Source organism: Nerophis lumbriciformis, linkage group LG34 (assembly GCF_033978685.3).
Source record: "Nerophis lumbriciformis linkage group LG34, RoL_Nlum_v2.1, whole genome shotgun sequence".
NCBI lineage: Eukaryota > Metazoa > Chordata > Actinopteri > Syngnathiformes > Syngnathidae > Nerophis > Nerophis lumbriciformis.
In genome coordinates this window covers 21,311,659-21,339,288 of record NC_084581.2, presented here as the reverse complement: position 1 = coordinate 21,339,288, position 27,630 = coordinate 21,311,659, and the positions used below count along the sequence as shown (strand labels likewise).

Genomic DNA, 27,630 nt, shown 5'->3' with positions numbered 1-27,630 from the left:
TGTCGTCAAATGTTACAATAATTGAACAGTGTTTTATCTGTTGTGGCCGTTTTTTGTCATCTGTCACTACAGAATAAATTGTTACGTTTATTTTGTTTAATTTTGTTTGGACTTTATTGTGTGCGCAAGATATATTTGTTGTCCTTAGAGTGTCTCAACAAATGTTACAATAATTGAACAGTGTTGACGAACTTTCTTTTATCTGTTGTGGCCGTTTGTTATCATCTGTCACTCACAGAGTAGCATTGCAAAATCCTACAGAATAATGTGTTTATTTTGTTTCATTTTATTTGGGTTTTATTTTGTGCGCAACATAGATTTGCTATGTTTTGTATGTACGTAGTGTATGTCATTATAGATAGATAGTACTTTATTGATTCCTTCAGGAGAGTTCCCTTGAAGCCGTAAAAAAGTGTGATATACTGCATAAAATACATTAGAAAGATAGCGCCCTCTGGGCATCTGTGTGAATGTGTAACAGACCCTTTAAGCAAGTGCATGCATATTGTTATTTACAATGATTAGAGGATCTTTTGAGACAAACAGTGTCACAGTTATATGAGACCTATGATGTTTTTATCTACATTTAAAACACTTACTTGTGGTCTAGATAGTATGTATTGGATATGCTTTGGTATGCCTTTTGCAAAAATGTTGCTCTAAAGTAACTTGTTTTTTGAATCTGTCTGCAAGATGTTCGTTTGTGGAGGCGTTCCCAGATTGCAAATGAAACCATACCCCACCCTTTCTAAAAGTATCATAATTCATCTTCTGAAAATGTATACTGTTAAATATATATCTTGAAAACAAACTTTGCTGCTATTTTTTCCCAGAGATGGTAAAAAATAAACTTCATAAATATACTGTAGAGATTTATCCGCTCACAATATTAGGTACACCTGCATACTCTCTGATCAACTCAGAGCTGAATTGAATAAAGCTGCCAGTATTTACATCACTGCATATCACATGTTGGGGTAATTATGCACATGACGCTATAAATGAAATTAATACTTAATCCTATCGTTTCCTCAAACTCAGTTGGTCTCATACATAACTTCGCCCCTTCTGGCTGATAGCTTTCCCCCCTCTGGCTGATAGCTTTACCTAATGTCCAGAAAAGTATGTCCACCTTATTGTGTCATCACAACGTAGCCAGATTGCAAAACCCCGCGAGCAGAGGCACCCTATGCGTGCAAACCTTATGATTTGACGCTTTTGCGTTGTTTGACAAGATTATTGAACATTACAACAACATTTATAAGTCAGAAAAGATGAAAATCATTATAAGTCCCCCTTTAATGTCTTTATTTACCTATCCTTTCTTTGATCATCTAGCGTCTGAAGGCCAGCCTGACTGAGCATCAGCCCCAACTCTATCGGGTTCTGGAGGAGGGCAAGAGGCTTCTTCTGTCTGTCAGCTGTCTAGACTTGGAGAACCAGTTAACACAGCTGGGAGAACACTGGCTCTCATCCACCACCAAAGTCAACAAGGAGCTCCACCGCCTTGACTCCACCCTCAAACACTGGAGCAGGTAAGGCTTGGGCAAAGTTAAGACATGTACCTTATTATTTTCTTGTTTCATAGGGTTTTTTTAAAATATTTTCCGCCCCAGGTACCAAAGGGAGTCTGCAGAGTTGAGCCACTGGTTGTGTTTGGCTATGGACAGACTGGAGTTTTGGACAGCCCAGTCAGTCACTGTGCCTCAAGAACTGGAGACAGTTAGAGACCATCTCTGTGCTTTCCTGGTAGCGTCCTTTATTAACCATTATCAGAGTTAAAAATTATTTCTGTGATTGTAAAACACAGCGCTGAATGTCACTTGTGCTTCTTGCAGGAGTTTTCTAAGGAGGTGGACGCTAAGTCATCCCTTCGTTCATCTGTCCTGAGCACAGGCAACCAGCTGCTAAGACTAAAAAGAGTAGACACAGCTGGTCTGAGAACAGCACTAGGTCACATCGACACTCAGTGGGCCGAGCTGCTCACACGCATTCCTGTTGTCCAAGAAAAGCTCCATCAGGTATAGGGAGAAATTGCTTTTCTTATTTGTCTTATACCAACTCAGATTAAAAACTACCCAACCTTCAAAAAATATAGACAAACCAGTCCTGTACTCATGCGAAAGTGCATAGTTGCTCTTATTTAAGTATGTAAGTATGTATGACGTTGTATTTAAATGTTTCTGTTTTAATGGTGCCTGCCTTATGACAACAGATGGAATATAGCTGTGTAGCTAATTCTGGCATATATTTACTGTGATTCTTTTGCTCATATCTTAATCAATATGCAGTGTCCTAATCAAATAAAGTTATTTGAATTAAAATACCATTGTAACCAATCACCTTTTGTCCATCTCAGCTGCAGATGGAAAAGCTGGCATCACGGCATGCCATAGCGGAGGTGATAAGCTGGATCTCACTCATGGAGAACATTATAGTTGAAGATCAGGACAAAATAGCTGCAGTCGTGGGCTCAGAGGTTGTCCAAACTTTCTTGCAGAAGTACAAGGTAAAATTTACAAGAAAACACCTTTCAGCTCCCACTTCTCACTTTCTACTGTAGCTCTTCTAATTATGTCCCAATTGTCTTTCACAGGGTTTCCGCATTGACTTGACCTGCAAGCAACTAACTGTGGACTTTGTGAACCAATCAGTGCTGCAGATCAGCAGTCAGGACGTGGAAGGAAAACGGAGTGACAAAACCGACTTTGCAGAGAGCCTTGGAGCCATGAATAGACGATGGCAGATACTACAAGGCCTCATTACGGAAAAAGTAAGCAGTCCTTTGTGTCCTTTGGACTGACTTTCTATTTGAATTGTGTCTATTTTTCTTTTCAGATTCAGCATTTAGAAGGACTTTTAGAAAGTTGGTTAGAGCATGAAAACAGAGTGCAGGCCTTAAAAACATGGTTGACGCTCCAGGAGGAGAAATTAAAGAAGAAACACAGGATAGAGGACGTTGTATCAGTGCAGAATGCACTTAAGGATTGTCAGGTTGGTTTCCTAACATAGCCGTAAAGCACAAACAACATATTTGATTTTTAGCAAACTTTTAAATGGATGCCACACTGCATTTTGGTGCAGATCCAGATCAAAGTACATATTAAGGACTTTCTGTTCACTTTTCATTGTTACAGTCTGCTTGCATTGGGTCATGTTGGGCCAATGAAGCTAATACACAAATGGGGATAAATCTTGCTGTTTGTGGCAGTTGTCACCAAACATTTAATATGCTTTACCACCACCTATAAGACTGGAGCATAGTCTTAAAGCTTGGTGGCAGTATGGGTCAGTGTTATTCTTGCTTTTAGTTTCTTCCTTGAAATAAATTGTTTATCTTTCAGGAGTTAGAGGAATTGGTTAAGGACAAAGAGAAGGATCTAGAAAGGGCTGAGGAACAAGGGAACACTCTCATCCAGGATAAGAAAGGAGAGGCCTGCTCTGTTGTTAAGGAGACCCTCAAGGGACTGAGCCAGTCCTGGGCTCATTTGGACCATATGGTAAGTGAGCTAATTTCAAACAAATCAGTGATGGCTTTTCATTCTAAGCTAAAATAACATATTTCCTGCCATTTGCTATCAGATAAGTCAGATAAAGGGGAGTCTACGGTCGGTGCTAGGACAATGGACCTTGTACAGACGCGCTTCAGAGGAGATCGTTGGCTACCTGATGGAGGGGAGGTACTGCGTATCCAGGCTACACCTTGTTAGTGGTTCCCTGGAAGCTGTGCAGCAGCAGGTGGAAAGTCTGGAGGTCAGTTAAATGCACAACATTATTGTGAAAGTTGTCATACATGATAATTGACTGGATTGATTGTCAATTGCACTCTTAAAGAACCTGCAAGAGGAAATGGACAAGCAGGAAAGCAGTTTGTGCAAGTTTGGTTCTGTAACACAGCAGCTCCTCACCGAGTGCCACCCGTGTGTGGCTGAAACTCTCAACAGAGCCCTACGGGACGTCAACATGAAGTAAAGTTGAAAAAACACTGGGTTTAAGAATCACATTAGCACAAACTAACATTTCGTACATCATATTACATCAGGTGGAACGACTTACTAGAGCAGATTTCAGAGCAGCTGAGGAGCAGTAAGGCCTTGCTTGGACTGTGGCAGCATTATAAAGAAGTGTACAGTACTTGCGCCCATGCTGTGCAGAGGCAGGAGGAGCGGGCTGACCGCCTGCTCAAGAGCGCCATTGACAGGGACATCACAGAAGAGGAGAGTATTTCTTGGATGAAGGACTGCGATGTGAGTGTTTTAATTTTTTAACTTAGCTTTAGCTGAAGGGTAAAAGTGTTTTCATACATCTGAGGCTGAAAACTAATTTGCATCTCATTGGGTTTGTTGGACAAAATTGTGAGGTGATTTACAATTCCCCTCAGAGTCACAACACAATCCAATAAAAGAATGTAAAGAAGAGATAGGCAGGCTCATGATTTACACAACAGGGGTCCTCTAGTGTCCCACTGGGCTTGTGGAGACTTGCTGGGAGATTTATCCTGGAATGCTCACCCTATTACTCTTCTCAGACCCTGTAATTTAGGAATCTTGTGCTTTTCTGTTTGTGCCTTTTTCATACCACAGCCATATTCAAATATTACAGTGACTGTGACTTGTAATCAAGTGTATAATAAACTAACTCACTTTCAATTATGGGACTGGTTTTGCAGGAGTGTATTGGTGAGCAACAATCCATACAGTGTTCCCTGCAGCAGCTGCAAGCATTAGGAGAGCAACTTAGGACCCGAGTGGACGCCCCCTCGTTTGCTGCTCTACAGTCGGACCACATGTCGCTGACGCATCGCCTGTCAGCACTTATGCACGCCCTCCACAGGCAGCAGGAGGTGCTGCAGGTATGTAGTGAAGGAGTAGTATAGTTACAGTAAAACATCAAGTAAGTGTCGGGATGGTCATTTTGTTTGTTGACCAGTCTGGATGCCGGGCCTGCGAGGGCTTCAGGGAGCAGTTGGACATGCTTGTCCATACGGCTGCTGAGGCTGCAGAAGTGTTGAAGGAGTCTGACCAGCTTGGCTCGCCAGCGCTTAGTGAGATTCAGACACGTATGGAAAAACTGAAGGTAATAAATACTTATTTGTACAGTATGTGTATGCACTTCTTTGGTTTATGTCATCTGGACTGATGACTGTCTGTGTGCTGTTCCCAGGCTGTTCTCTCCAAGCTCAGCAGCCTCTCTCCAGACCTGGAGCGCGTCAACATGCTCATGTACAGACTGCCAGTCAGCGACAGAGATCTAAAGCGCCTGCAGAGTCTGAATAGAGCGTGGACATCCCACTCGGCTCACCTTAGCGAGAAGTTCAGGTACACGATTACTAGCTGCTAATGATTGTAGTGGCATGACATCTGTCACCAAAACGTGCATCCCACTCCAGTAAACTGCAGGCAGTGCTACTCCTGCACCAGAGCTTCCTGCAGAAATGCGAAGCCTGGATGGAATTCCTGTCTCAGACAGAGCAGAAACTGGCTGGAGAGGTTTCAGGCAACCACGAGAGTCTGCTAGAGCAGCAGCGAGAGCATGAGGTCAGAAAGGCATTGTGTAGTTTTTGCGTGGCAAATGTGTCAGTGTTATCAAGTTTTTTTTTTACATTTGCAGTTGTTCCAAGCAGAGATGTTCAGCCAACAGCAGATTCTCTACTCCATTATCAGCGATGGCCATCGCATGCTGGACCAAGGACAAGTGGATGATGGGTAACCTAAAAACCCATGACAGCACCTCGTGAAAGCATCTCCTGTATCTGCTTACATTGAGATGTTTTTGTTGGCCCTTAATTAACAGAGACGACTTCAGTGTCAAGCTGGCTGTGCTGGCTAATCAGTGGCAGGGTGTAGTGAGGCGGGCTCAGCAGCGAAGAGGCATTATTGACAGTCTGCTCCATCAGTGGCAGACCTACCACGAGATGTCCGAAAAACTGCTCCGGTGTCTGCAGGAAGTGTCAAGCGACCTGGACGTACATCAGCCGGGAGGAGAACCAGTCACTCTGCAACAGGCTAGAAACCTGCTAGATCAGATACAAGTATGTAATAATAACATGGATGAGTAGAGATATCCTTTAACTAATTCAATGTTGATAAACCTTCACCCCATCTCTAACCGTAAACTTAGTTAACCTATACCCCCTCGGTCCATTTCCCTTGTCCTCGTTCCTGCAGCTTAGACAGCGTGTCCTCCAGAGGCAGCAGGGAGGCTACATCGTGACAGTGGAGGCCGGCAGAAGCCTGCTGCTGTCGGTCGACGCCCTGGCAGAGTCCAGGCTGCAGACGGAGCTGATGGAAATCCAGGAGAGGTGGAGACACGCCCACCAACGCCTGGACCAGCAGAGGAAGGAGCTGCATGGTCTGCTTAAGGTTAGGTTCAACTGAACCCAACATTTTACACACACTTTAGCTGCTCTGTTCTTGCACCTTATAGAAAATAGTTGAGAACAAAAAGAACAAAATGTACCGGTAAGTCAGGTTTGATAGTATTATACATTTGAATATAAAATAATATAATTTTATTGGGCACAATTGCAAGAAAAAAGTTTTAATATAAAGCAACTAACAATGACATGCAAAAAAGGTCATATATTAATTTATTGTGCACAATTGCAAGAAAAAGGTTTTAATATAAAGCAACTATTTATCATTTATTTAACTAACAATGACATGCAAAAAAGGTCATATATTAATTTATTGTGCACAATTGCAAGAAAAAAGTTTTAATATAAAGCAACTAACAATTACATGCAAAAAAGGTCATATATTAATTTATTGTGGGTGTACAGTATATGCTGTACTGCTCTGTATCTTTCTAGATTGAACAGGTGTACCTAATGTTGTGTCTGCTGAGTGAATGCTACTTTGCTGCAGCATTCCTTGCTGCAGCATTCCTTGCTAAATATGATCCTCTTTTCCCCAGATATATACCTCCCTTTCATGTTCTAAAAATAACTATAATCTGCACCCTTTGGAACAGAACCTCCCAAAAACTCACAACTGAATCTGTGCTTTTTTTGTGCTGTTTGTGTAGAATTGGGAGCGATGCGAGAAAGGCATTGATGCCTCGCTGGAGAAACTGAGGGCCTTTAAGAGGAAGCTGTCTGTGGCGCTGCCTGACCATCACGAGGAGCTGCACTCTGAGCAGATGAGATGCAAGGTGATGATAGCGGCACTCAATATCCTGTTAATAAGGCACAGCCATAAGATAAGCAAGGTCATTATTTGACCTGCTCGGATGTTGTTATTGTAGTCTGTAAGGACAACTCAGGTTGCTAAGGGTGGTTACTGCTCAGATGTGATGCTCAGGCCCCTTCAGGGAGGACCAAAGCTGCACAGGAGAGGGAAGAAAAGAGGGGGTGGGGTAAAAAAGAGGGCGGGGGTTCATGCGCAGTGAGGGGGATGTAAGGGTGGGGGATGCATAAATGCATACATTTATGTGTGCCTGGTCCACACATGATTGCAGCAAAGAGAACCCTTCACAGTGACAGGAGAGGAGGAAGAGATGCAAGGTGATGTACCATTTCCATCCCCATTTATGTTTTTCTTTCTCCCTTTTTTTGGTAATCATAAGACTTTGACTTTGACTGTAGACCAAGTGTGAACCTTCTCTATTGAACATGTCATGTAATGTGCATGCAGGAGCTGGAGAGCAGTGTCAAGGGCTGGAGCGATGACCTCACTTCCTTGTTTCTCCTGAGGGACTCCTTGGTGGGCGTGGTCGGCAACGATGACGTCACAGTCCTTCAGGAACGCATCCAGCTTCTCCAGGGCCAATGGGAAGAGGTGTGCCATCAGGTAAAGTTAGATAATCCTGTCTAGTGCATACATTTTTGGTTTATTTCCTGGGGCTGGGTGGCTGGGATGGTAGATTGATCATCCAAAAACTTGAGGGTTACTGGTACGAATCCAGCTTCAGCCTTCCTAGTCACCGTCGTGTCCTTGTGCAAGACACACCTACGTTTCTTCCAGTGCCACCACCCTGGTGTATGAATCTGTGTGGTAGGACTCCCTTGTGAAAGAGGTTCTTAGTAGCAATAGGATATTCCTGCATAAAAAAGGTTAAATATATATATTTTTGTATGCAGTTTATTCAATTTATTGTTAAATTATTAATTTCATTTTGCTTGTATTTTTTGTTGTTAAATTAGTGATATTTATTTACCGGTACATAATACTACTACTAATAATAATTAATCAGATATGTAGTATAATGATGTCATTCTTATTATTAATACAATCTTGACAATTATTACAATTAAATAATTACAATTATTACTATGGGTAACACGTGGAACAGGGGTTAGTGCGTGTGCCTCACAAAAAGAAGGTCCTGGGTTCGATCTTCGGGCTTGGGGTCTTTCTGTGTGGCAACACTAAATTGGCCCTAGTGTGTGAATGTGAGTGTGAATGTTGTCTATTTGTGTTGGCCCTGCGATGAGGTGGCGACTTGTCAAGGATATACCCCACCTTCTGCCCGAATGCATCTCGGATAGGCTCCAGCACCCCCCGCCACCCCGAAATGGACAAGCGGTAGAAAATAGATGGATGGATAATTATTCATATTATTTTATTGTATTATAATATTATATTTGTTTCGAAATCAATTAGTATTCAATATTATAACCTAATGCAGTTTTTTGTATTCATAATGTATTTGTGTATATTCATATTTTTTGTGGCCTCAGCTTTCTCTGCGCAGGCAGCAGGTAAGCGAGAAGTTGAACGAGTGGGCAGTGTTCAATGAGAAGAACAAAGAGCTGTGCGAGTGGCTCACGCAGATGGAGAGCAAAGTCTCTCAAAATGGGGACATCAGCATCGAGGAGATGATCGAAAAGCTGCGCAAGGTTTTTTATACACACAAATTACATGTTACATATTACACTCCATGTGCTGACCTATGGTTGACTCTCCACTAGGATTATCAGGAAGAGATTGGTGTTGCTCACGAGAATAAGCAGCAGCTGCAGCTCATGGGAGAGCGCTTGGCCCGTGTCAGCCAGGAGAGCAAGGCAGCGGACATTCAACACAAACTCAATAAAGTCAGCGAGCGCTGGCAACACCTGCTGGACCTCATTGCCGCCAGGTAAGTGAACCTTCAGGCAGACATGTTGTTGTGATGTCTATGCGACACTAGGCAGATGTGGTGTTAATCTGTTTTTGATAGATTAATGGCCATTGATAAAACAACAGAATGGGATCAGAACCCAACAGTTCCCAATACTTTTAGTGTATGCTGTAAAGTCCTGGACTTAGTTCCAAACCCCGCCCCCGTCTATCATGCGGCTGTTGCCCTCTGGGACTGAGGCAGAGGAGGACACTGTGACCTCAAACAGACAGCTGCATTCTTCTTTGTCGTCTACTTAACCAAAATAACAACATCACAGGCATTTCAGTTGAATGTTGCAACTTTTTTTCATGCATGGCTCCTGCAGCCTTTGCTTGTGTGTGTTTTTGCTGTGTACTCGTCCACATGCCTCTGACTGTAAGTCTGCTTTTAGAAACAGCAGTACTTGTCACTCTCAGGCACTCACACTCACACCCGCCCACACGCAGGCCTTTTTTTTTTTCGAACAGTTGATAAGTCACACTTGTGCCACCTCAGCTGCCACCCCAACCCCACCTTCCCTGTTGCACAGACTCTTGTGGGGGGAAAGTACACTACGAAGACGAAAGAGAAGAAGACCGTTTGCATGCAGACAAGTTAACGTTGTCTCTGGGAATCTTGCAACCCAATGGTTTTGGATTTAGGCTTGGATAAGATGGCAGACAGCCCAGGCGAGGATCTGCCACACTGTGACTGCGATGTTAACAGGCAGGACAATCTTTGAGATGCTTTTCTGTAATATGTCTGTGTTTTTCAAACATAGTTTCGATTTAGAGTTAAAGTGGACTTTGATGGTGGTCAAATCAGGGCTCCCTTTTATTTTGTATGGCTGCATACACACAATAGATCATTTATCCATATGCTTTTAGTTTTTCTAATAGGAAGGAAATTGGACCTGTACAAGAATCCTAATTTTGTAAAAATTTGTTTCAACAACTAATATACTGTAAATGCTCAAAATAATGCTTCTATTCAATTAACTCAAATAAACACATATTTGGGTGTAGTAATAAATAATTAAATGAACTGGAAATCTCATGTAAAAAAATATACAACATAAAGTAGCAAGAAACACGTCAATAATCAGTAAAGGAAAATATGCTATGGACCAAAGATCACTCCATATTCTCGACTGCATGTTACCATATCTAAATTATTGTGTAAAAATATGGGAAAACAACTACAAATGTGCACTTTTTTACTAACAGTTTTACGAAAAAGATCAAGATCAATTAGAATAATACATAATGTTGGATATCGAGAACATCCCTTTATTTATTTACCGGTAATCAAAAATATTGAAGTTCAACGACTTGGTGCATTTGCAAACAGCTAAAATTCTGTACAAAGCAAACAATAACCTGCTACCCAAGAATGTACAACAATTCTTAACAAAAAATGAGAAATATAACCTCAGAGAAAAATCTAATTTAAAACTTTTGTATGCACGTACAACACTGAAGACCTTTAGCATATCAGTATGTGGAATTAAATTATGGAATGGATTCAGCAAATAAACGGAACTAAGCACCAATATGATTCAGTTTAAGAAACTGTTCAAACTACAAGTGTTCACAAAGTACAAAGAAGAAGAATTACGATAAACATCTTGAACTTTTTAAAAAAAATTTAAATTTAATCTCATTCATCTCCTAGGTGAACCATAAATTACTTAACTATTGTGTACATGTTTGTATGTCTAATATTTAGGTATGTAATATTTGTTTACTTACTTATTGTATATTTATTATTTATTTATTCACTGTTCTGTTACAAACAGAGAACAAAGAAATGGGATAAAACTGCTATGATATGAAAAGGGTTAGGATTAAATAAGCTCTGATCAGGTGTTGGTGTGAAACTCACACGTGTTACACTTTTTATGTTGTTGTTCAGCGGTATTAATGCTATTGCAACATTGGTTTTGTTGCTGCTGTGTTGTGCGGAATTCTTAAAAATAATTATTCCATCCATTCATTAATTTTCTACCGCTTGTCCCTCTTGGGATCACGGGGGTGCTGGAGCCTATCCCAGCTGCACTTGGGCGGAAGGCGGGGTACGCCCTGGACAAGTCGCCAACACAGATAGACAGACAACATTTACATTCACACAATTAGGCCAATTTAGTGGGCATTTCTTTGGAGGCGGGAGGAAGCCTGAGTACCCGGAGGGAACCCAGGTAGTCACGGGAAGATCATGCAAACTCCACACAGAAAGACCCCGAGCCCGGGAATCGAACCCAGGACCTTCGTATTATGAGACACACGACTGACAACCCCCCTGTCACCGTGTTGCCCAAATAATTGTTCAATAGTAATAATAGTTATCTATATATAATATTTCTCATTCTTGCTTCCAATTCCAACGCCCTGTCCGCTTTGTGCTTTATGTAAAGCCCAGTTATAAGTAGAGCATTTATGGTAGTGTGTTGGTTAATACTTGCTGCATAACAAGCTTTAGGGGTTTAAAGACAAATTTACATAATATTTAATGTTCCTGCCACCTTCACTTTTATTAAGTCTATGTGGCAAGATTTCTTTGCAGGGTGAGGCGGTGAATGTTTAAAGGGTTATTATTAAGATTTTTGTTCTACATTTAAAATACTTGCTTGTGGTCTACATAACATGAAATGGTGCTTCATTGGTCAAAATTTTGCATAAATCATTGTTGTACAGACCATTTTCAAGCCGCTTTCTGACTTTCTTTTCAGGATGTGCCATGTTGTGGGCACTTGAAATACAAAAGAAAGCAGATAAATGGAGGGGAAGAAAGAGAAGCGCTAATAACCTTGTAGATTGTTGTAGTAACAATAGGTTAGGCTTTGTCAGTGTGCCGTGTGTTACCCAGTTTTCCCTAGGGGAACAACATTAATATATGTTTGATGAAACCTTTATTATATGCATGAGTGTATGTAGTCATATGTGCTTGTATATGTACAGTATGTGTATATGTTTGTACAGTGAATCTGCGTGTGGATGTATGTACCGTGAGTGTATGTATGTACTGTATGAATGTGGGAGCGTAGGTACCTATGTACTGTATGTGGGTAATGTGTGTATATATGTATATATATTTGTGTGTACGTGAGTATGTATGTGCATTTGTATGTACAATATATTTGTAAGGAACTCCTTGACTACACTGTGGGATTACAATGCTGGACACTCGCAAAGGTCTTCAGGTAAACCTCTTCCATGTATGAGCATATCTCCTGATGTCAGACTTGGGAAAAACTTCACAAATTGGGCGAATTCCAAACGGCTCGTTTGGAGGAAGTATAAGGAAAGCAAGAATGTTCAATAAATATTTCCACCTTGCCTCCATGATTGATTTAAAATTTTAGGGACGTAGGTAAAATGCAATAAAAAAAGACTTAAATATTATAATCATTAATGTACTTCTGCCTCCTCTTAAAGTAAAATTTACCGGATGAAGTGCATCTCCAGGTGTTACAATTTATGTAACTCCCCCCTCTCGCTTTGCTTTCCATCAGGGTGAAGAAGTTGCGGGAGACCCTTGTGGCGGTGCAGCAGTTGGACAAAAACATGAGCAGCTTGCGGTCCTGGCTGTCTCACATTGAGACCGAGCTGTCCAGGCCCATCGTCTACGACACGTGCGACGACCAGGAGATCCAGAGAAAGCTCAACCAGCAGCAGGCAAGGCATATTCAAATCAAACAGTCCAGACAAGTAGTAATGCAGTGGAGGAAAAAAACCCACAAGACATCACTTTAGCAACAAACACAATAAGCTCTTATGGTGAAATGGCTCATTGGACTTAATAGAAAAAAAGTGACACTGAAGCACATGAGGAAATGGCAGCACGACTCACACAAACATCAACTTGTTTTTCACCATTGCTGTGTCCAAACATGAACATAACTGTTATGCTGTCAAACAATTAAACACATTAGAGATTAATTAATTATGATCTGTAGATAATGAATCCAATTCATGTTTTTAATCTCACCTAAGAAAATGCTGACACAAACATCAACTTAAAGTATTCTCATTTAAATTCATCACATTAATATTAAGATAAATATATAACCAAAAAGGTGCCATTATAAAGTAATTTATTTTTTTAGAGAGATACTGTCTGTTTTATGTATTAAATAAAACAACAGGTCCATATAATGTGCTGAAGTGGACACATCAAAAAACCATAAGCACTGTTTTGTGCAAGAAGTACTTAAAGTCAAACTCATTGCTTTTTCTCTGCGTTTGAATATAATGTACACTTCTTACATGTAATTGTCACTATATTCATGCACAGATGTGTCATAATACTATAAAGTTATCTTAATGTGGGTCAAAACAAACCCGAAGAGATGCCATTTCTCAAGAGGCCGTGTAATTGCCCTAGAAAAATTAAACATAATCTACTGTACGCTAAAAACAAGATATTTAAACTATAAGCACATCAAACACATCATTAAATATTTTATGTATATTTTTAACTATTTGTTATGTTTAATTCCTCCTATCCTCACTAGACCTCCTTTTCACACTTTTTACTATCACAATTTATGATTTATTTGAATCATGTTAAAAATGTACAACACAATAAACAAGACAGATGCACTCAAACAATTCAACAAGTTCAAAAAAGATTAGGAAGAAGAAAAGTGTATTAAATCCCACCCATGTCCAATATTAAGTGTCTGATATGATATCAGATGCTGTTTGTCAGCAGTTCTGTTTCGTTGTACGTTGTATACACCCTATACTTATAATGTTTTTTAAACTGGCACATATTAGTACAGTGGTTTTCAAACCTTTTTCACCAAGTACCACCTCAGAAAAAAAGTTAGCTCTAAGTACCACCACAATGACCAACATTAAAATACAGTAGCGTAAAAGGCCTAATTATTAATTAAAAACAAAGTTTTATTTAACACTTATATTTAATATTTTTGGCCACTGTAACAGTAATACTGTGTTTGAAAATAGGAAAATAAACACTGTACTTTAATCAAGTGATTCTTTGCCGTACCACAGTTTGAAAATCAATGTATTCCCAGCAGGCACAAGACATTAAAACAACATTGAGAACGTGTTGAATTAGGTCCAGACGTTGAGCAACTCAAACCTAACGTTGGAACAACATGTTTTTTGACGACGTTTAATCAATGTTAATTTCTGACATTGATTTGACCATTGAATGTTGGTCATTTTACAACTAATATTTTACAACACAAACACAATGTTGAAACAACATGCTTTTTGAAAACATTTATTCAATGTCATGTTGTGACATTGATTTGACCATTGAAATTTGGTCATTTCCCAACCAACAACGTGTATCCAACGTTAGAACGTTGTCTCAATTTACAAATACAACTATTTTGCAATGTTGTTTCAAAGTCCATTTTAAAGGACAAGTATGTATAATCAACATTGTATCAATATCAATGCCTGCTGGGTTATTACATTGTTTAAGTTGTTTACCTAATCTATTCCATGGTTTAATTCTACATACATATGCATTTGGGATGGTCCAAACAAATGCTTTATTCTGTCTTTTACTAAGATTATATTTTTGCTCTCCTGATAAAAATAATTGCCTGCTTGCTTTGTGCATTAATTTAGTTGTTGTATATGTACAATATATCTAATGCGATGAAAAAAATGCAGCAGTAAATATGACTAATTAATTACTCGCATTAATCATACATCGCTAAACATAGGTAACACTTGTCTCCTTTCTCAGGAGCTGCAGAGGGACATCGAGAGACACAGTACAGGGGTGGCGTCTGTGCTCAACCTGTGCGAAGTTCTCCTGCATGACTGCGACGCCTGCTCCACCGAGACCGAGTGCGACTCCATTCAGCAGGCTACCAGAGGGCTGGACCGTCGCTGGAGGAACATCTGCGCAATGTCCATGGAGAGGAGGCTTAAGTCAGTGAGGCGCTGCTTGGCAAATGAATGCACATCAGTGATGCCGAGTCATGCATGCTCTATTTCTGTGCAGGGTTGAGGAGACCTGGAGGTTGTGGCAGAAGTTTTTAGACGACTACTCGCGTTTTGAGGAGTGGTTGAAGACTTCAGAGAGAACAGCCGCCATGCCCAACTCCGCTGGAGTCCTCTACACAGTTGGAAAAGAAGAACTCAAAAAGTTTGAGGTGCGTTTACTTTGGATTTCTAAGCATGAGAGTAGGAGAAAGACAATGCTCCGTTTGCTGTGTTGCATGTTTATAAAACACTGCAGGACGGAGATGCAGCAGGTTAGAGGAAGTGGAAAAGGGTTCTGTTACCATACTTGCCAACCCTCCCGGAATTTCCGGGAGACTCCCGAAATTCAGCGCCTCTCCCGAAAACCTCCCGGGACAAATTTTCTCCCGAAAATCTCCCGAAATTCAGGCGGAGCTGGAAGCCATGCCCCCTCCAGCTCCATGTGGACCTGAGTGACGTGTCAACAGCCTGTATTCACGTCCGCTTTTCCACAATATAAACAGCGTGCCTGCCCAAACACGTTATAACTGTAGAATGATCGAGGGCGAGTTCTTGGTTTTTTTATGTGGGTTTATTGTTAGGCAGTTTCATTAACGTCCTCCCAGCGCGGTAACAACACACAACAACAGCAGTCATGTTTTATTCTACCGTAAAGTAGTTTGTCTGCCGTAAACAGCAATGTTGTTGTAATATATTGAGTAGGAGGCAATAACCAGGCGAGGTGATGAAGTACGTCTCTTTACTGTAGACTTCAGAACAGACACACACACTTGACGTCAGGTGCGCAACACCACGTAAATCGTTGGCCAACCAAAAAGTAACCCCAGTACGCTATAGCCAACATTCACCAGGAGATGGCAACAGACAAACATAGATCACTCTATTACATTCCTTCTTTTTTAGAAATGTAGAAGTTACTCATAATAAATAAACAACCTAACCAAAAAATGCAGCAGCTCAATTAAAAAACTGTACTTAAGCCACATTCTTTTTTTTTTTTAGTACTGAACTCTTAACCCTCATTTGTAAACAATAACTTGCTTATTATACAAACAGTATTTGTACACCTTTAACACAGATTTTTATACTGTCTTCAGAGATTCAGTTTTTTTGGTGGTACTCGAAACCTTTCTGGGTACCTGCGAAAGGGTGTTCAGCATGGTTAGAAAAATAGTGACAGAGAATAGAACAAGGATGGACAATTCAACCCTTAACTCAACAATGAGTAGATGAATGTTATGTGTGTGTATATGTGTAAATAAATGAACACTGAAATTCAAGTATTTATTTTATATATATATACAATTAAATATATATATATAGCTAGAATTCACTGAAAGTCAAGTATTTCTTATATATAAATAAATATATATATATGAAATACTTGACTTGGTGAATTCTAGCTGTAAATATACTCCTCCCCTCTTAGCCACGCCCCCAACCACGCCCCCGCCCCACCCCGACCACGCCCCCCACCTCCCGAAATCGGAGGTCTCCAGGTTGGCAAGTATGTCTGTTACACAAACTTGCCTGAGCTGATCCGCTCAGCTGCTGCAGTCCATCATAGCTCACGTGCGCACTGCTGCTTACTGGTCTGCTGCCATCAGCACTTTTGGCTACATTGTTATTCATGCGCAGAACTTCAAGGACCTTTCAGTGTACTGTCGTAACAACACTTATTTCGGTCTCAGGCCTTCCAGCGCCAAGTACAGGAGTGTTTGACCCAGCTGGAGCTTATCAACAAGCAGTACAGACGCCTAGCTCGTGAGAACCGCACCGACTCGTCTTGCCACCTCAGAGAAATGGTGCATGATGGGAACAGGAGATGGGACAACCTGCAGAAAAGGGTGGCGGCCATCCTCCGACGACTTAAGGTAGCAACTGTACATGACACAAACCTCATCATCTACAAGGGTTGAACTATCATACTATGAACCAGCATCCTCTGCACTGGATGGCCTGATTATCAATCAATAAATCAATCAAAGTTTATTTATATAGCCCTTAATCACAAGTGTCTTAAAGGGCTGCACAAGCCACAACGACATCCTCGGCTCAGATCCCACATCAGGGCAAGAAAAAACTCAACCCAATGGGAACAACGAGAAACCTTGGAAGGGATCGCAGATGTGGGGACCCCCCCGGGTGACCAGTGCAATGGAGGCCGAGTGGATACAGTTAATAATGTGAGAGTCCTATCCATAGTGGGGCCAGCAGGGGAACCTCTTGCATGTAGACATGTCGCGGCGCAGAGACGTCACCGACTGATGCATAAGGAGTGGTCAGGCCCGGGTCCCGACTTCATGTGAAAGTCCGGGTCCATTGGGAGGACAGCAGGGGATCATCTTGAGAAGAGACAAGTGAGCTGCGCAGAGACGTCACCAACTGATGCAAAGAGGAGTGGTCCATCATGGGTCCAGACTTTGAACAGCTAGCGGGTCATCCGTGGAGGCTGATCCGTGGTCACCTTTCTCCATGCAGGAGAGGAGGGCAGAGCAGAAAAGAGAGACAGCAGATCAACTGGTCCAAAAACGGGTCTATTTAAAGGCTAGATTATACAAATGAGTTTTAAGATGGGACTCCTACTGAGGTAGCATCTCTAACTGTTACCGTTAGGGCATTACAGAGTACTGGAGCCCGAATAGAAAACGCTTGTTAAAATTGTTAGTGAGGTTATTGATAGAGCCCACATAATTTGGGAATGGTGCCATTACCGAAGGCAATAGGCCAGCAAGAGTCGTAGTTGTGACAGCATTAATGTTGCGGCTGCTAAAACAGTAGTTATTAGTAGCTTATTGACAATGAGTCAGAACTTCGAATTTTATAAGGTAATGATCGGACATTGCTTTATTGTACGGGAGTACCGTAACTTTGGAGGTGGTGGACTAGGTCTATCGTATTACCGTTGCAATGCGTGGGTTCATTTATTATTTGTGTACGACCACAGCTATCAACTATAGTCTGGAGCGCCACGCATGGAGGGTCTGACAGGGTATTCATATGGATATTAAATTCCTCCTTATAATTATATTATCTGCGTGCGTCACTAGATCAGCGACAAACTCTGAAAATTCACTGATAAAGTCCGAATTGGGCCCAGGGGGGGCGATAGATACCAGCCAGATGGAGAGGTAGCGATGTGACAGACATAGTAAGCGCCTCAAATTATTTATATTTATTACTTAGGTTAGGGGTAAGGTTACGGTTTTCATTGGATATTAGTGCGACCCCGCCACCCCTTTTAAGGGGACCGGCAATATGTGCATTCAAATTCATTTGGTTTTAGCCAGGTTTCGCTGAGACCAATGATGTTAAAATTGTTGTCTCTAAGGACCTCATTAACACATAATGTTTTGGGAGACAATGATCTGATGTTTAAAAAGCCCATATTATAGGTAGTGGGCTGTTTTGAGGATTTTTTTTTAAATGGTATCCGTAGTACTGATATTAATAACGTTATAATTATTTTGTGTAGTGCGCCTTAAATCATTTCGATCACATCTAGGAATTGATATGATGAGGATCTTGAGATTATTTGCTTGGTGCTGTGATACATTTAATGCATCATAATTTGCCACTTCAGTAGAATGCATGTCTACCTCTGGCACAGTCACTACAGAAAAAACATTATGTCAGTTGTGTATTATTCTACGAGAAATGCTATGTGTGCAGGAATTTTGGTGGTTAGTTCTAGCTTAACTGACTCCTCACCCGGACTATCAGACACTGTAATTGCCTGTGTCCGAGCTTGCTGTAGTGTAGTTAGTCAAGCTTGTCTTAAATAGTAGTCTATATTTCTAGATAGAGTGATGGCGCATTCCCGGTTAGGGTGAAGGACGTCCCTCCTTAGCAAGCCCGGTTTGCCCCAGAAAGATGGCCAATTATCAATAAACGTTAGTCCCTGTACTCTACAAAATCTAGCCAGTTAAGTGAGACTAATCTGCTATACCTCTCATCATTGCCTCTCTCAGGCAGGCGGCCAGAGACAAGTCCTCGATGCATAGACATTAGTTTTTTGCAAATTTCCACTGCACAGGATGTTGGGTCTCAGGAGGATTTTTGTCATGTGATTATGTCAGTGAAGCATTCATATGCGCTCTGCTCCTGCAGCACTTCATCAGCCAGAGGGAGGAGTTTGAGACGGCTCGGGATAGCATCCTGGTGTGGCTGACTGAGATGGACCTTCAGCTCACCAACATTGAGCACTTCTCCGAGTGTGACGTTCACGCTAAGATTAAACAACTCAAGGTAAACATGCCACTTTTCCACAGATTTTAAATCAGCCTTCACAAGCTTTTTGTGGCACTAGGCATTCCAGCAGGAGATCCACCTAAACATGGGCAAGATTGAGCTGGTGTTCAGGCAGGGCGACGCTCTGATCGAGAAGAGTGAACCTCTGGATGCAGCTGTGATCGAAGAGGAGCTGGAAGAGCTGCAGAGATACTACCAGGAGGTCTTTGGCCGGGTCAACAGATACTACAAAAAGCTTACCCGGTTACCTGTAAGTACACAGTAGTGGAACACTATGCTTAATTTGCGACTACTTCATTTTCTAATGATTTTCCATCCTTCTCTCACAGCTTGTGGATGACGAGTTTGACGGTTCAGACAGAGAGCTGGACATGGAGGACGGCGGCGACCTCTACGAGCTGCAGTGGGTCAACTCAACACCTCCACGAACCTCCAGCCGACCCCCCTCTGGCGCGACCACCCTCATTCGGGCGGACCGGTCAGGCCGGGACACCCCAGCCAGTGTGGACTCAATCCCGTTAGAGTGGGACCATGACTACGACCTGAGCAGGGGTCTGGAGAGCCCAGGAGGGCGAAGCCACAGGCAGAGGAGCCGAGGGCAAGAGGAGGAGGAAGAGGTGGAGTATCTGAGGACAGCTACTGCAGTGCTGTCAGGTTAGTCTCAAACGTTTTTATATGTAAATATATCACAAAATTCCAGAGAGAACAGCAAAGTTAGCCCTTCAACGAACGTCCTGTAGTTACCTGGTATGGCCACAGATGTCACTGATGTCCAGCAAGCACAAGTATTAGACATAAGTTAATAAATAGTCAATGTTATGTTTTTTTCTCCAGATGTAGTTATTCCCGAGAGTCCAGAGGCCTATATAAAACTGACTGAGAACACATTGAAATCGTCCTCTGGTAGGAACCTCAGAGCTAATTAGGAATGACTCAGCATGAAGCTCCAAATCACCGCAAGCTTTTCTAACAACACCCCAACAGGGGACAACACTGCAACTGCAGCTTCCATCCACACAAAATAAAACATATTGTCTCCATCAGCATGCAGATGAAAATATTGCATGTTGAAGGTCCATCCTTAGTCTGTGAACTACTTTTAATATTTTTATCATAGCAGATGTAATCCTGTGTTGTGGATAACATGTCCGAGCCTGCCTTCAGTCACACTAATGCATGCATTGTGTCCATTTGCAAAATGCATCAACAACTCTTCATTTTCCATATTTTTACCCTGAAGTGGTTTCTGTGCAGGTGAGCCAGGCCAGCTGGAAGCCAGTCTCAGGCAACAGGACCAAGTTCTGGATGCAGGACGCTGTCACCTGCAGGCGAGAGAGGACGCCGCCAACCGCTCCAGCCCTGATGTTGATGCCACCTACATGGGCTATGTGCGTTACACTACTTACATATGTAACTGGTTCACTTTTTACTAGCTGCACCTGAAGTTAGTTATTTGATTTTAAGGGTTTGAAAATATTTTAGCAAAAAATGGATTAATATTCTTAAATTTTTGTTTTTAATTTATTTACCTCCATTGAGGATTTTGTTGTAGTACTTGTATTTTATTGCATTTTTTGGTGAACAGCTGAGCTTAATAAATGTTTTTTTGCAAATAATATGAAAAAAATTAATTATAATTGATCACAATTAATTATTTTAGATATTTATTGTTTTTTTTGTATGCTAAATACATGAAACAAACTTTGATGCAGATGCGTCTGATGGGCGAGTGTCACGGCAGCATAGAAGCAGTGAAGCGAGCTGAGGAAGAACTCACAGAGGACGAAGATGAAATGCCAGGACTCACCAATCCGACCAGCGCAGACAGTCAGAGTGCAGGTCTGTCGCGCACACACACTCACACAAATACATCATTTGTCCGTCAATATGGTGAGCATTTTTGTTCAAAGGATCTGTTGTCCCATGTCCAGGTGTGATCAAGCGCTGGGAGCTGATCCAGGCTCAGTCTCTCAGTGAAAAGCACAAGCAGAACCTGCAGCATTGGCAGCAACTGATATCAGACCTGCAGACCATGCGTGCCTGGCTGGGTCAGTGTGAGGCAGAGCTGGGCCAGTTGCGAGGCCTGGAGCGCAGCACGGACATCCACAGCATCCAGCAGAGGATCAAGAAACTCAGGGTTTGTCTTTGACTTGTCTTGCATCAGTTTCTCAAGAAAGTACTTGCATCCTCAACCCTTTTGGTGCTCAGGAGTTGCAGAAAGGGATGGACGCCCACAAGTCGGAGTTGCTTTCCATCAACCTGACTGGCGCCAGTTTCCTCCAATCAAAGCCCGACTCTGAGGAGGCGTGGGAGCTAAAGGACGGTCTAGAGGAGATGAATGCATCCTGGGATCGCCTGGGCACCTTGCTGGAAAAGTGGAGGGAGGAGCTGCAGCAGGCTCTCATGCAGTGCCAGGTGCGGAAAAACATTAAAAACTAGTTAAATTCAAGTAATAATAAAAGTTAGATTTTTTTCAGAAAAGTATATACCTCGCACCAAAAAAAGTGCATCTCTCCTTTTAGGAGTTCCACGAGATGAGTCATGGTCTGCTGCTGTGGTTGGAGAACATCGACCGTCGGAGGAATGAGGTGGTTCCTGTCCCTTCAAACCTGGACCATGAAACGCTACAAGCTCATCTCAGGACACTGACTGTACGTTACAAGAGCACATCCTATCTCTATAAACAGTAGAGCCCTGCTATTTCCGGTTGTTACGTTCCAAGAAAAAATGCAAATGAACATTCCACCCATGAAAATGCCAAATAATGCCTACTTTTCATACTTAATTTCAGGCATACAGTATACAGAGATTGTGCCTGTAATATGGTTACGTATAATCTTGTCAAAGCAGCTTCCTGCTGGAAAATGTTTAATGAATTTTGTGAATTCTGCTGGATTTATAGCCGTAGTACTCTTTTGCTACTGTAGATAGTGCCATCTACCCACTTTTTATTTAACTTACCATAAAAAACAATTATTTACAACCTAAAGCAGAGGAAATTCAGTAAATATGCTGGAATAATGAAAGTGATCTACTGTAGACCCAAACTATTGAGACACACCCTAAACAAATTAGGTTTATTGATAAGAAGTTGGACCAGGCTTCTTAGTGCTTCCTAAATTTTCCCATCATGTACTTTGTGGGAACAGTTTGAGGAAGGCCCTTTCTGGAACACATTACCTAAAAAGCTAGGGCTGTGCAAGCATGTTTGGATGCAATTGGAGGAGATTTGCACCAAAATCTATTCTAACTGCAAAGCATTCAACTCCATATTTTCACGCAATTATTTTGTCCATGCAGTTTCAGTGCTCCAACATTTATCTTTGTTTTGCTGTGCAGCAAATCAAGCGGGAGCTGCTGGACTCTCAGCAGAAGGTGTCGTCCCTCCAGGAGCTCTCAGCTCAGCTGCTGGTCAGCACGGCAGTGCCCACAGCAACCACTCTCCTTTCCCCTGGCAGCGAGTGTCTGGAGGCCCAGGAGAAGGTGCACGTGATCTGGAACAGGCTGCGCCTGCTCCTGCGGGAGGTCGACTGCGACCTGGAGGGGTTGCAGAGGCGACTGGAGGTCGTGAGCACGCAACAGGTGGGGAACCGTCTCCCTATGCACGCCATCTTGCTGTTGAATGCTACTTTAGCCAACTTGTGGTGTTTTGGTATTTTAAGGATTTCATACCCCGAACTGTTGTCAAATCTGACATGACTTCTGCTGGTCTTGCATCTGATTCAACAAGCATCCAAGCTTTCAAACGATTGGTAATGTTTTTATTAAATATCATTACGATAGCCATATTAGGAGGGCCTGAAAAAAGTGTATCTCTTGTATCTAACTTTATTTACGTCTATTAATTATGACTAAAAGTACGGATTTGTCTTGTAAAATTACAGCTTTTCCCCCTAATACCATATTTTTTATTGTAACATTATTTTGATCAAACACATTTCTATTTAAGTCAAACCGTTATTTTTCTTACGTTGCAGCTTGTTGATTTTACAAAACAACGTTTTTCTTTTTTACATTATTGTATATAAATATATATATATATACATACATATATATCCTGTGTAATTCACAGAATTATGTGAGTTTTTTCTCTTCTAAAATTCAGAAAATCATTATGAGCACTCATAAAAGTCCTCAATCTTTATATTGTTTTCTTTAAACTACAATACTGTTTCCTACTTGCATTCGAGGAAGGTTTCCTAATATCTACTATCCCCCCCCCTAAAATTTAATTTTAATCGTGGATAAAATTGTTTTACTCTAATGTTCCTTTATACAATAAAACACTGTCTTCTCTCCCATCAAATGTTATACTTCTTAATATTTTAGCAGAAAAGTGTCTCCTGAATACTTTCTTGTAGTGTGCCCTGCTTTTTTGATATGCTGCTTTTCAGCATGTTGATCCTCAAGGAAACCTGGCTTTTCATAAAAAAAATTATCAAAAATTCTACTCTATTTTTGTCATTTTTAGAGGTTGGGAAGCCAGCTTTCTTGCGTGTTCCAATCGGACACATCATTGATTACGTTTCTGCTTTGTTGATGATCCCTCCAACAACCTTTTAGTTATTTTATGTCTTCATTTGCCTCTTGACTGAAACATTTCTTTTCTTTCTTTTTACCATTCCCTGCTCATTACGCCGTTCAGCCTCGAGGCAAAAGTAGTCAGGCCCACCCTGGACCCCCTGAGAGCGACCCCCGCCACAGGTACCTCACCCTCCCTTTTGGACCGCTAGAAAGATGAATGGGATCATGGAACCGAATCGGAACTAAATTGGGGAATATTTAATCTAAGCGTGTGTAAGATGATGTTCCATGATCCCTCACCTATTCTTGAGGTCATGTGACCAGCTCCTAAAACGAGCAGGGTCACATCGGGCTGTTCTTTTTTTCTTTAGATGTTTTGTTTCACTGCTTCACCTTGATCAGCTGCTGTTTCTCTTATAACGTTGTAATACTGTCTTTGCCAGTAGATGGCTGTAACCTGTTTCTCCAGACACTTTAAGTGCTGCTTGTGCTTGTAAAACAAAACAAAACTTGGCATTGAACTCTCACACACGCTTTCCTCGCACTGACTCGTCCGTTTGTGTGTGTGTGAGTGTGTGTGTGCGTGTGTGTGTGTGTGTGTGTGTGTGTGCGTGTGTGTGTGTGTGTGCGTGCGTGTGCGTGCGAGTGTGTGTGATGCTTGGAGGTTGACGTCTTTGGTTTGCGTATATACCACAGTGTGGATCTGCTGGTCATGTGTCTTATTTGATAGTGAGTCTCCTGTGTGCAATTGGATGTGTTTTGCATTTTTTACGTTTCCCCCAACTCTTTGCCCAGACATATTGTTGTCAATGTGTTTGGACACCAAGCTGATACTAACATAAAAATAGTAATATACCCTTTAAAATGGCTACAATTTATATTTTAAAAAATCTCAATTTTGCACTGAGATTTTGTGTCCAAAATGATAAACTAATAACATTACAGTATGACTATTATGATAACAATGTTAACAAACACAAAACCCATATTTTGCGTTAAGTTTCGGCCAAAATTATATAATTATAATTATTATAATAAATACACCTATTGGTGATACTTGGACACATCATCAGTGATAAACCCGAGGTCACAGGGTGTTTCAGGTCTTTAATCATCCGAGACCCCCCTGATCAGGACGATAATAATACATTTAAAAATGTATAATACACTATAATACAGAAATTAGTTGTTGTCTCGGTTTATTTCTTTTATTGACATTTTTTTAAATCCACATGTATCTTTACATTTTGTGTCAAAATACTATAAAATGATAACATTATTACTATTATTAAAAATACACTTTGGGCATTTGTATGATTTTTTTTAATAATCCAGATTTTATATTAGGATTTTGAAGCTGTATTATTTTTCTGCCAAAAGTAATACTACATTGTTATCCAGATTTGTGGTATTTCATTCACTCTGATTATGATTTTTTCTAAAAAAAATATATAAATTAAATTGTTTGTAAAACATATAAACCCCCTTTATGCATTTCAACATGTTTGCCGCAAGATCAACTGCACTTACACAAAAATACTCATTTTTAAATATATATTAATAATTGTACTGTATGTATATAATAATTACACTGGGAGCCGTTACTTAGATTTTGTGCCTAAATAAAAATAACCACTATCATAGAAACAGGCCTCAATAGTTTCAAAGTACAATTAAAGTACAATTTAATAGATATTCATTATTATACTTTCTGTCCAAATAATGTAGCTCTTTAATTGAATTTCAGGTGTACCTAATGTTGTTTTGCGAAGTCCACATTAATCCTCCAAATGTATTTTGATGAGATAAGAATGTTTTGGTGCTTCAATTAAAACACGTTTGACTCGGCACAGTAATGCTTTGCAAATATTTGGCGTATCTGACTCCTTTTGTGTATCCTCCCTCCCAGCCGCAGGAGGTCAGCCGGCGCCGCTGGCTGCGTTTCCTCCCGTTCTGACCTTTTGGACGGCGTCTCCTCGCCATCCTCCTCCTCCTCTTCCTCCAAAGGCCATTCCTTCCTGCATCGTGTCCTGAGAGCTGCGCTCCCCGTGCAGCTGTTCCTCTTGTTCCTCATTGGCCTGGCCTGCCTGGTGCCCATGAGCCAGGAGGACTACAGCTGCCACCACGCCAACAACTTTGCCCGCTCCTTCCATCCCATGCTGCGCTACACAAACGGACCCCCACCTATATAGCTGCCTATCCCTATCCACCCATATCGCTTTGCCAAGGACTCCTGTGAATGTGCCCTTTTTCACCCTGTGCCCTACAGCAACAAGCTCCGCCCCCTGTTGGGATGCACCATTATGACAAGGAGCCCTTTAATTACTAATGGACCTTTTTTAGATATATATTTTTAAATTGTGTTTACCTTTAATATGTATATGAGGTTTTTTAGTGATATCAATGAGAAAGAACAAAGCACTATTTATAATACACTCACGATGGGAGCCAAAGTCGTCCACTATTCCCAGTGCTGCTACTATTTATTGAGCGGAATATTATTCGTTTGAAAAAAGCTCAAATGTTTAAGGATATTGGTCCTGAAAAGATTTAACCAATAAACAGCCGAGTTAATATAATGTTTAAAAGGGCGCTTTTACGATTACATAACTCGAGTGCTGCGGTGAAAATGCCCGGATGTACTTTTTACTCGTTGATTAATTCCCCATATGCGCGTCTGTTTGCTGGCCCCAACAAGATGCGTTGACGCTGCGTTGTAAATTCCGCTTGACTTCTAACCAACTAAATATTTTTTTGTAGTCTGAATTTGCCAACTTAATTTCTCTCTGGTTCGTTCCAACTTTGCTGTGAGGACCGCCCCTGTTTGCTGTTTGAAGGTACCGCACTGACTGACTGAACGCCTTTGAGCCAAAATGGCCAACTTCTAACCGCCTAAAGCTAAAGCTCGTATTTCTACTGCTTTGATTGTGATAAAGGTGTTTTTTCTGTTATATATAATATATACATACTTGTGTTTCTGTTAGAGCATGCACTTGAAAGCCCCTAAAGCCAAACAATCGCTGATTGTGTAGCTGTAGATTTATTAATCATATTGATGTTTGGTTATAAGTATTATTCCGAAGTGATCAAACATCGCTACCTTATCTAAACACAATGTGTACAAAAATATGAAAATTGTTAATTTATGTATGTACAGTTTGCTAATGCCGAATACTCTTTGCATATAATAAAACATGAACCATTTAATAACTCTTGTGTAAATCCACAACTTGTTAGTGAAACAATTACCAATTGCAGTCAAGAGTTGTAGTCTTTCCTATTGTCCAAATAAATACAATACGGTTGTTTGATTACATTGGTTAGCACATGAGTCTCAGGAGGTCTGGGTTCGAATCTCCATTGGAACGTCTGTGTGCATTTTGTATGTTTTCCATTATTACCCACATCCCAAAAGTTTAAAATTGGGGACTATACATTGTTGTGCTCCAAAGTACTGGGACAGGCTCCAGCTTACCCAGTAAAGAAAGTGAATGAATGTGTACATTAACTCTGCCAAGTGGAGGTTTCATTATATGTGTACATTTTTAAAGCATACGCACAGAGTCCCTAAATTATTACTTTTATTTTTCTTCAGTTAAATGTATATCACACTTAATTCCAAAGATTGTTTTTTAGCACTTAGTTGTGGTGAAACATTTTGACAATAATTCATCTTTTTTTTTAAAAGGACAAAAATCACTTCACACACTAAGTGTTAAAATCTTGATGTGTTGAGAACAAAACAAGAATGATAATGAAAATCAAAACCATGAGGTGTGGACTGAATCCTACTCAAAAGTGA

At 41.0% G+C, this 27,630-nt stretch overlaps 1 protein-coding gene across 11 annotated transcripts in view; it reads left to right on the top strand.

Annotated features, from left to right (window-relative positions):
• The window catches only part of syne1a (spectrin repeat containing, nuclear envelope 1a), a 160,297-nt gene extending 133,259 nt beyond the window's left edge, over positions 1-27,038 (top strand). For 9 of the 11 annotated variants that reach the window (XM_061929703.2, XM_061929706.2, XM_061929705.2 and 6 more), the window contains 38 exons: positions 1,339-1,535; positions 1,617-1,749; positions 1,839-2,021; positions 2,360-2,509; positions 2,597-2,773; positions 2,839-2,994; positions 3,345-3,500; positions 3,583-3,753; positions 3,835-3,968; positions 4,043-4,247; positions 4,670-4,852; positions 4,930-5,076; positions 5,164-5,318; positions 5,390-5,537; positions 5,611-5,705; positions 5,794-6,031; positions 6,168-6,362; positions 7,027-7,152; positions 7,635-7,790; positions 8,681-8,839; positions 8,912-9,078; positions 12,593-12,755; positions 14,812-14,999; positions 15,073-15,223; positions 16,745-16,927; positions 19,164-19,301; positions 19,363-19,554; positions 19,634-19,958; positions 20,139-20,207; positions 20,559-20,692; positions 21,017-21,143; positions 21,236-21,441; positions 21,513-21,719; positions 21,827-21,955; positions 22,644-22,886; positions 22,967-23,056; positions 23,950-24,008; positions 25,738-27,038. In XM_061929703.2, the coding sequence (XP_061785687.2) occupies positions 1,339-1,535; positions 1,617-1,749; positions 1,839-2,021; positions 2,360-2,509; positions 2,597-2,773; positions 2,839-2,994; positions 3,345-3,500; positions 3,583-3,753; positions 3,835-3,968; positions 4,043-4,247; positions 4,670-4,852; positions 4,930-5,076; positions 5,164-5,318; positions 5,390-5,537; positions 5,611-5,705; positions 5,794-6,031; positions 6,168-6,362; positions 7,027-7,152; positions 7,635-7,790; positions 8,681-8,839; positions 8,912-9,078; positions 12,593-12,755; positions 14,812-14,999; positions 15,073-15,223; positions 16,745-16,927; positions 19,164-19,301; positions 19,363-19,554; positions 19,634-19,958; positions 20,139-20,207; positions 20,559-20,692; positions 21,017-21,143; positions 21,236-21,441; positions 21,513-21,719; positions 21,827-21,955; positions 22,644-22,886; positions 22,967-23,056; positions 23,950-24,008; positions 25,738-26,020 (6,318 nt within the window). In that variant the 3' untranslated portion in view covers positions 26,021-27,038. The remainder of the gene's footprint in view (positions 1-1,338; positions 1,536-1,616; positions 1,750-1,838; positions 2,022-2,359; positions 2,510-2,596; positions 2,774-2,838; positions 2,995-3,344; positions 3,501-3,582; positions 3,754-3,834; positions 3,969-4,042; positions 4,248-4,669; positions 4,853-4,929; positions 5,077-5,163; positions 5,319-5,389; positions 5,538-5,610; positions 5,706-5,793; positions 6,032-6,167; positions 6,363-7,026; positions 7,153-7,634; positions 7,791-8,680; positions 8,840-8,911; positions 9,079-12,592; positions 12,756-14,811; positions 15,000-15,072; positions 15,224-16,744; positions 16,928-19,163; positions 19,302-19,362; positions 19,555-19,633; positions 19,959-20,138; positions 20,208-20,558; positions 20,693-21,016; positions 21,144-21,235; positions 21,442-21,512; positions 21,720-21,826; positions 21,956-22,643; positions 22,887-22,966; positions 23,057-23,949; positions 24,009-25,737) is intronic. The other 2 variants (XM_061929704.2, XM_061929707.2) reach the window with 2 other exon arrangements.
• The last annotated feature ends 592 nt before the right edge of the window (positions 27,039-27,630 follow it).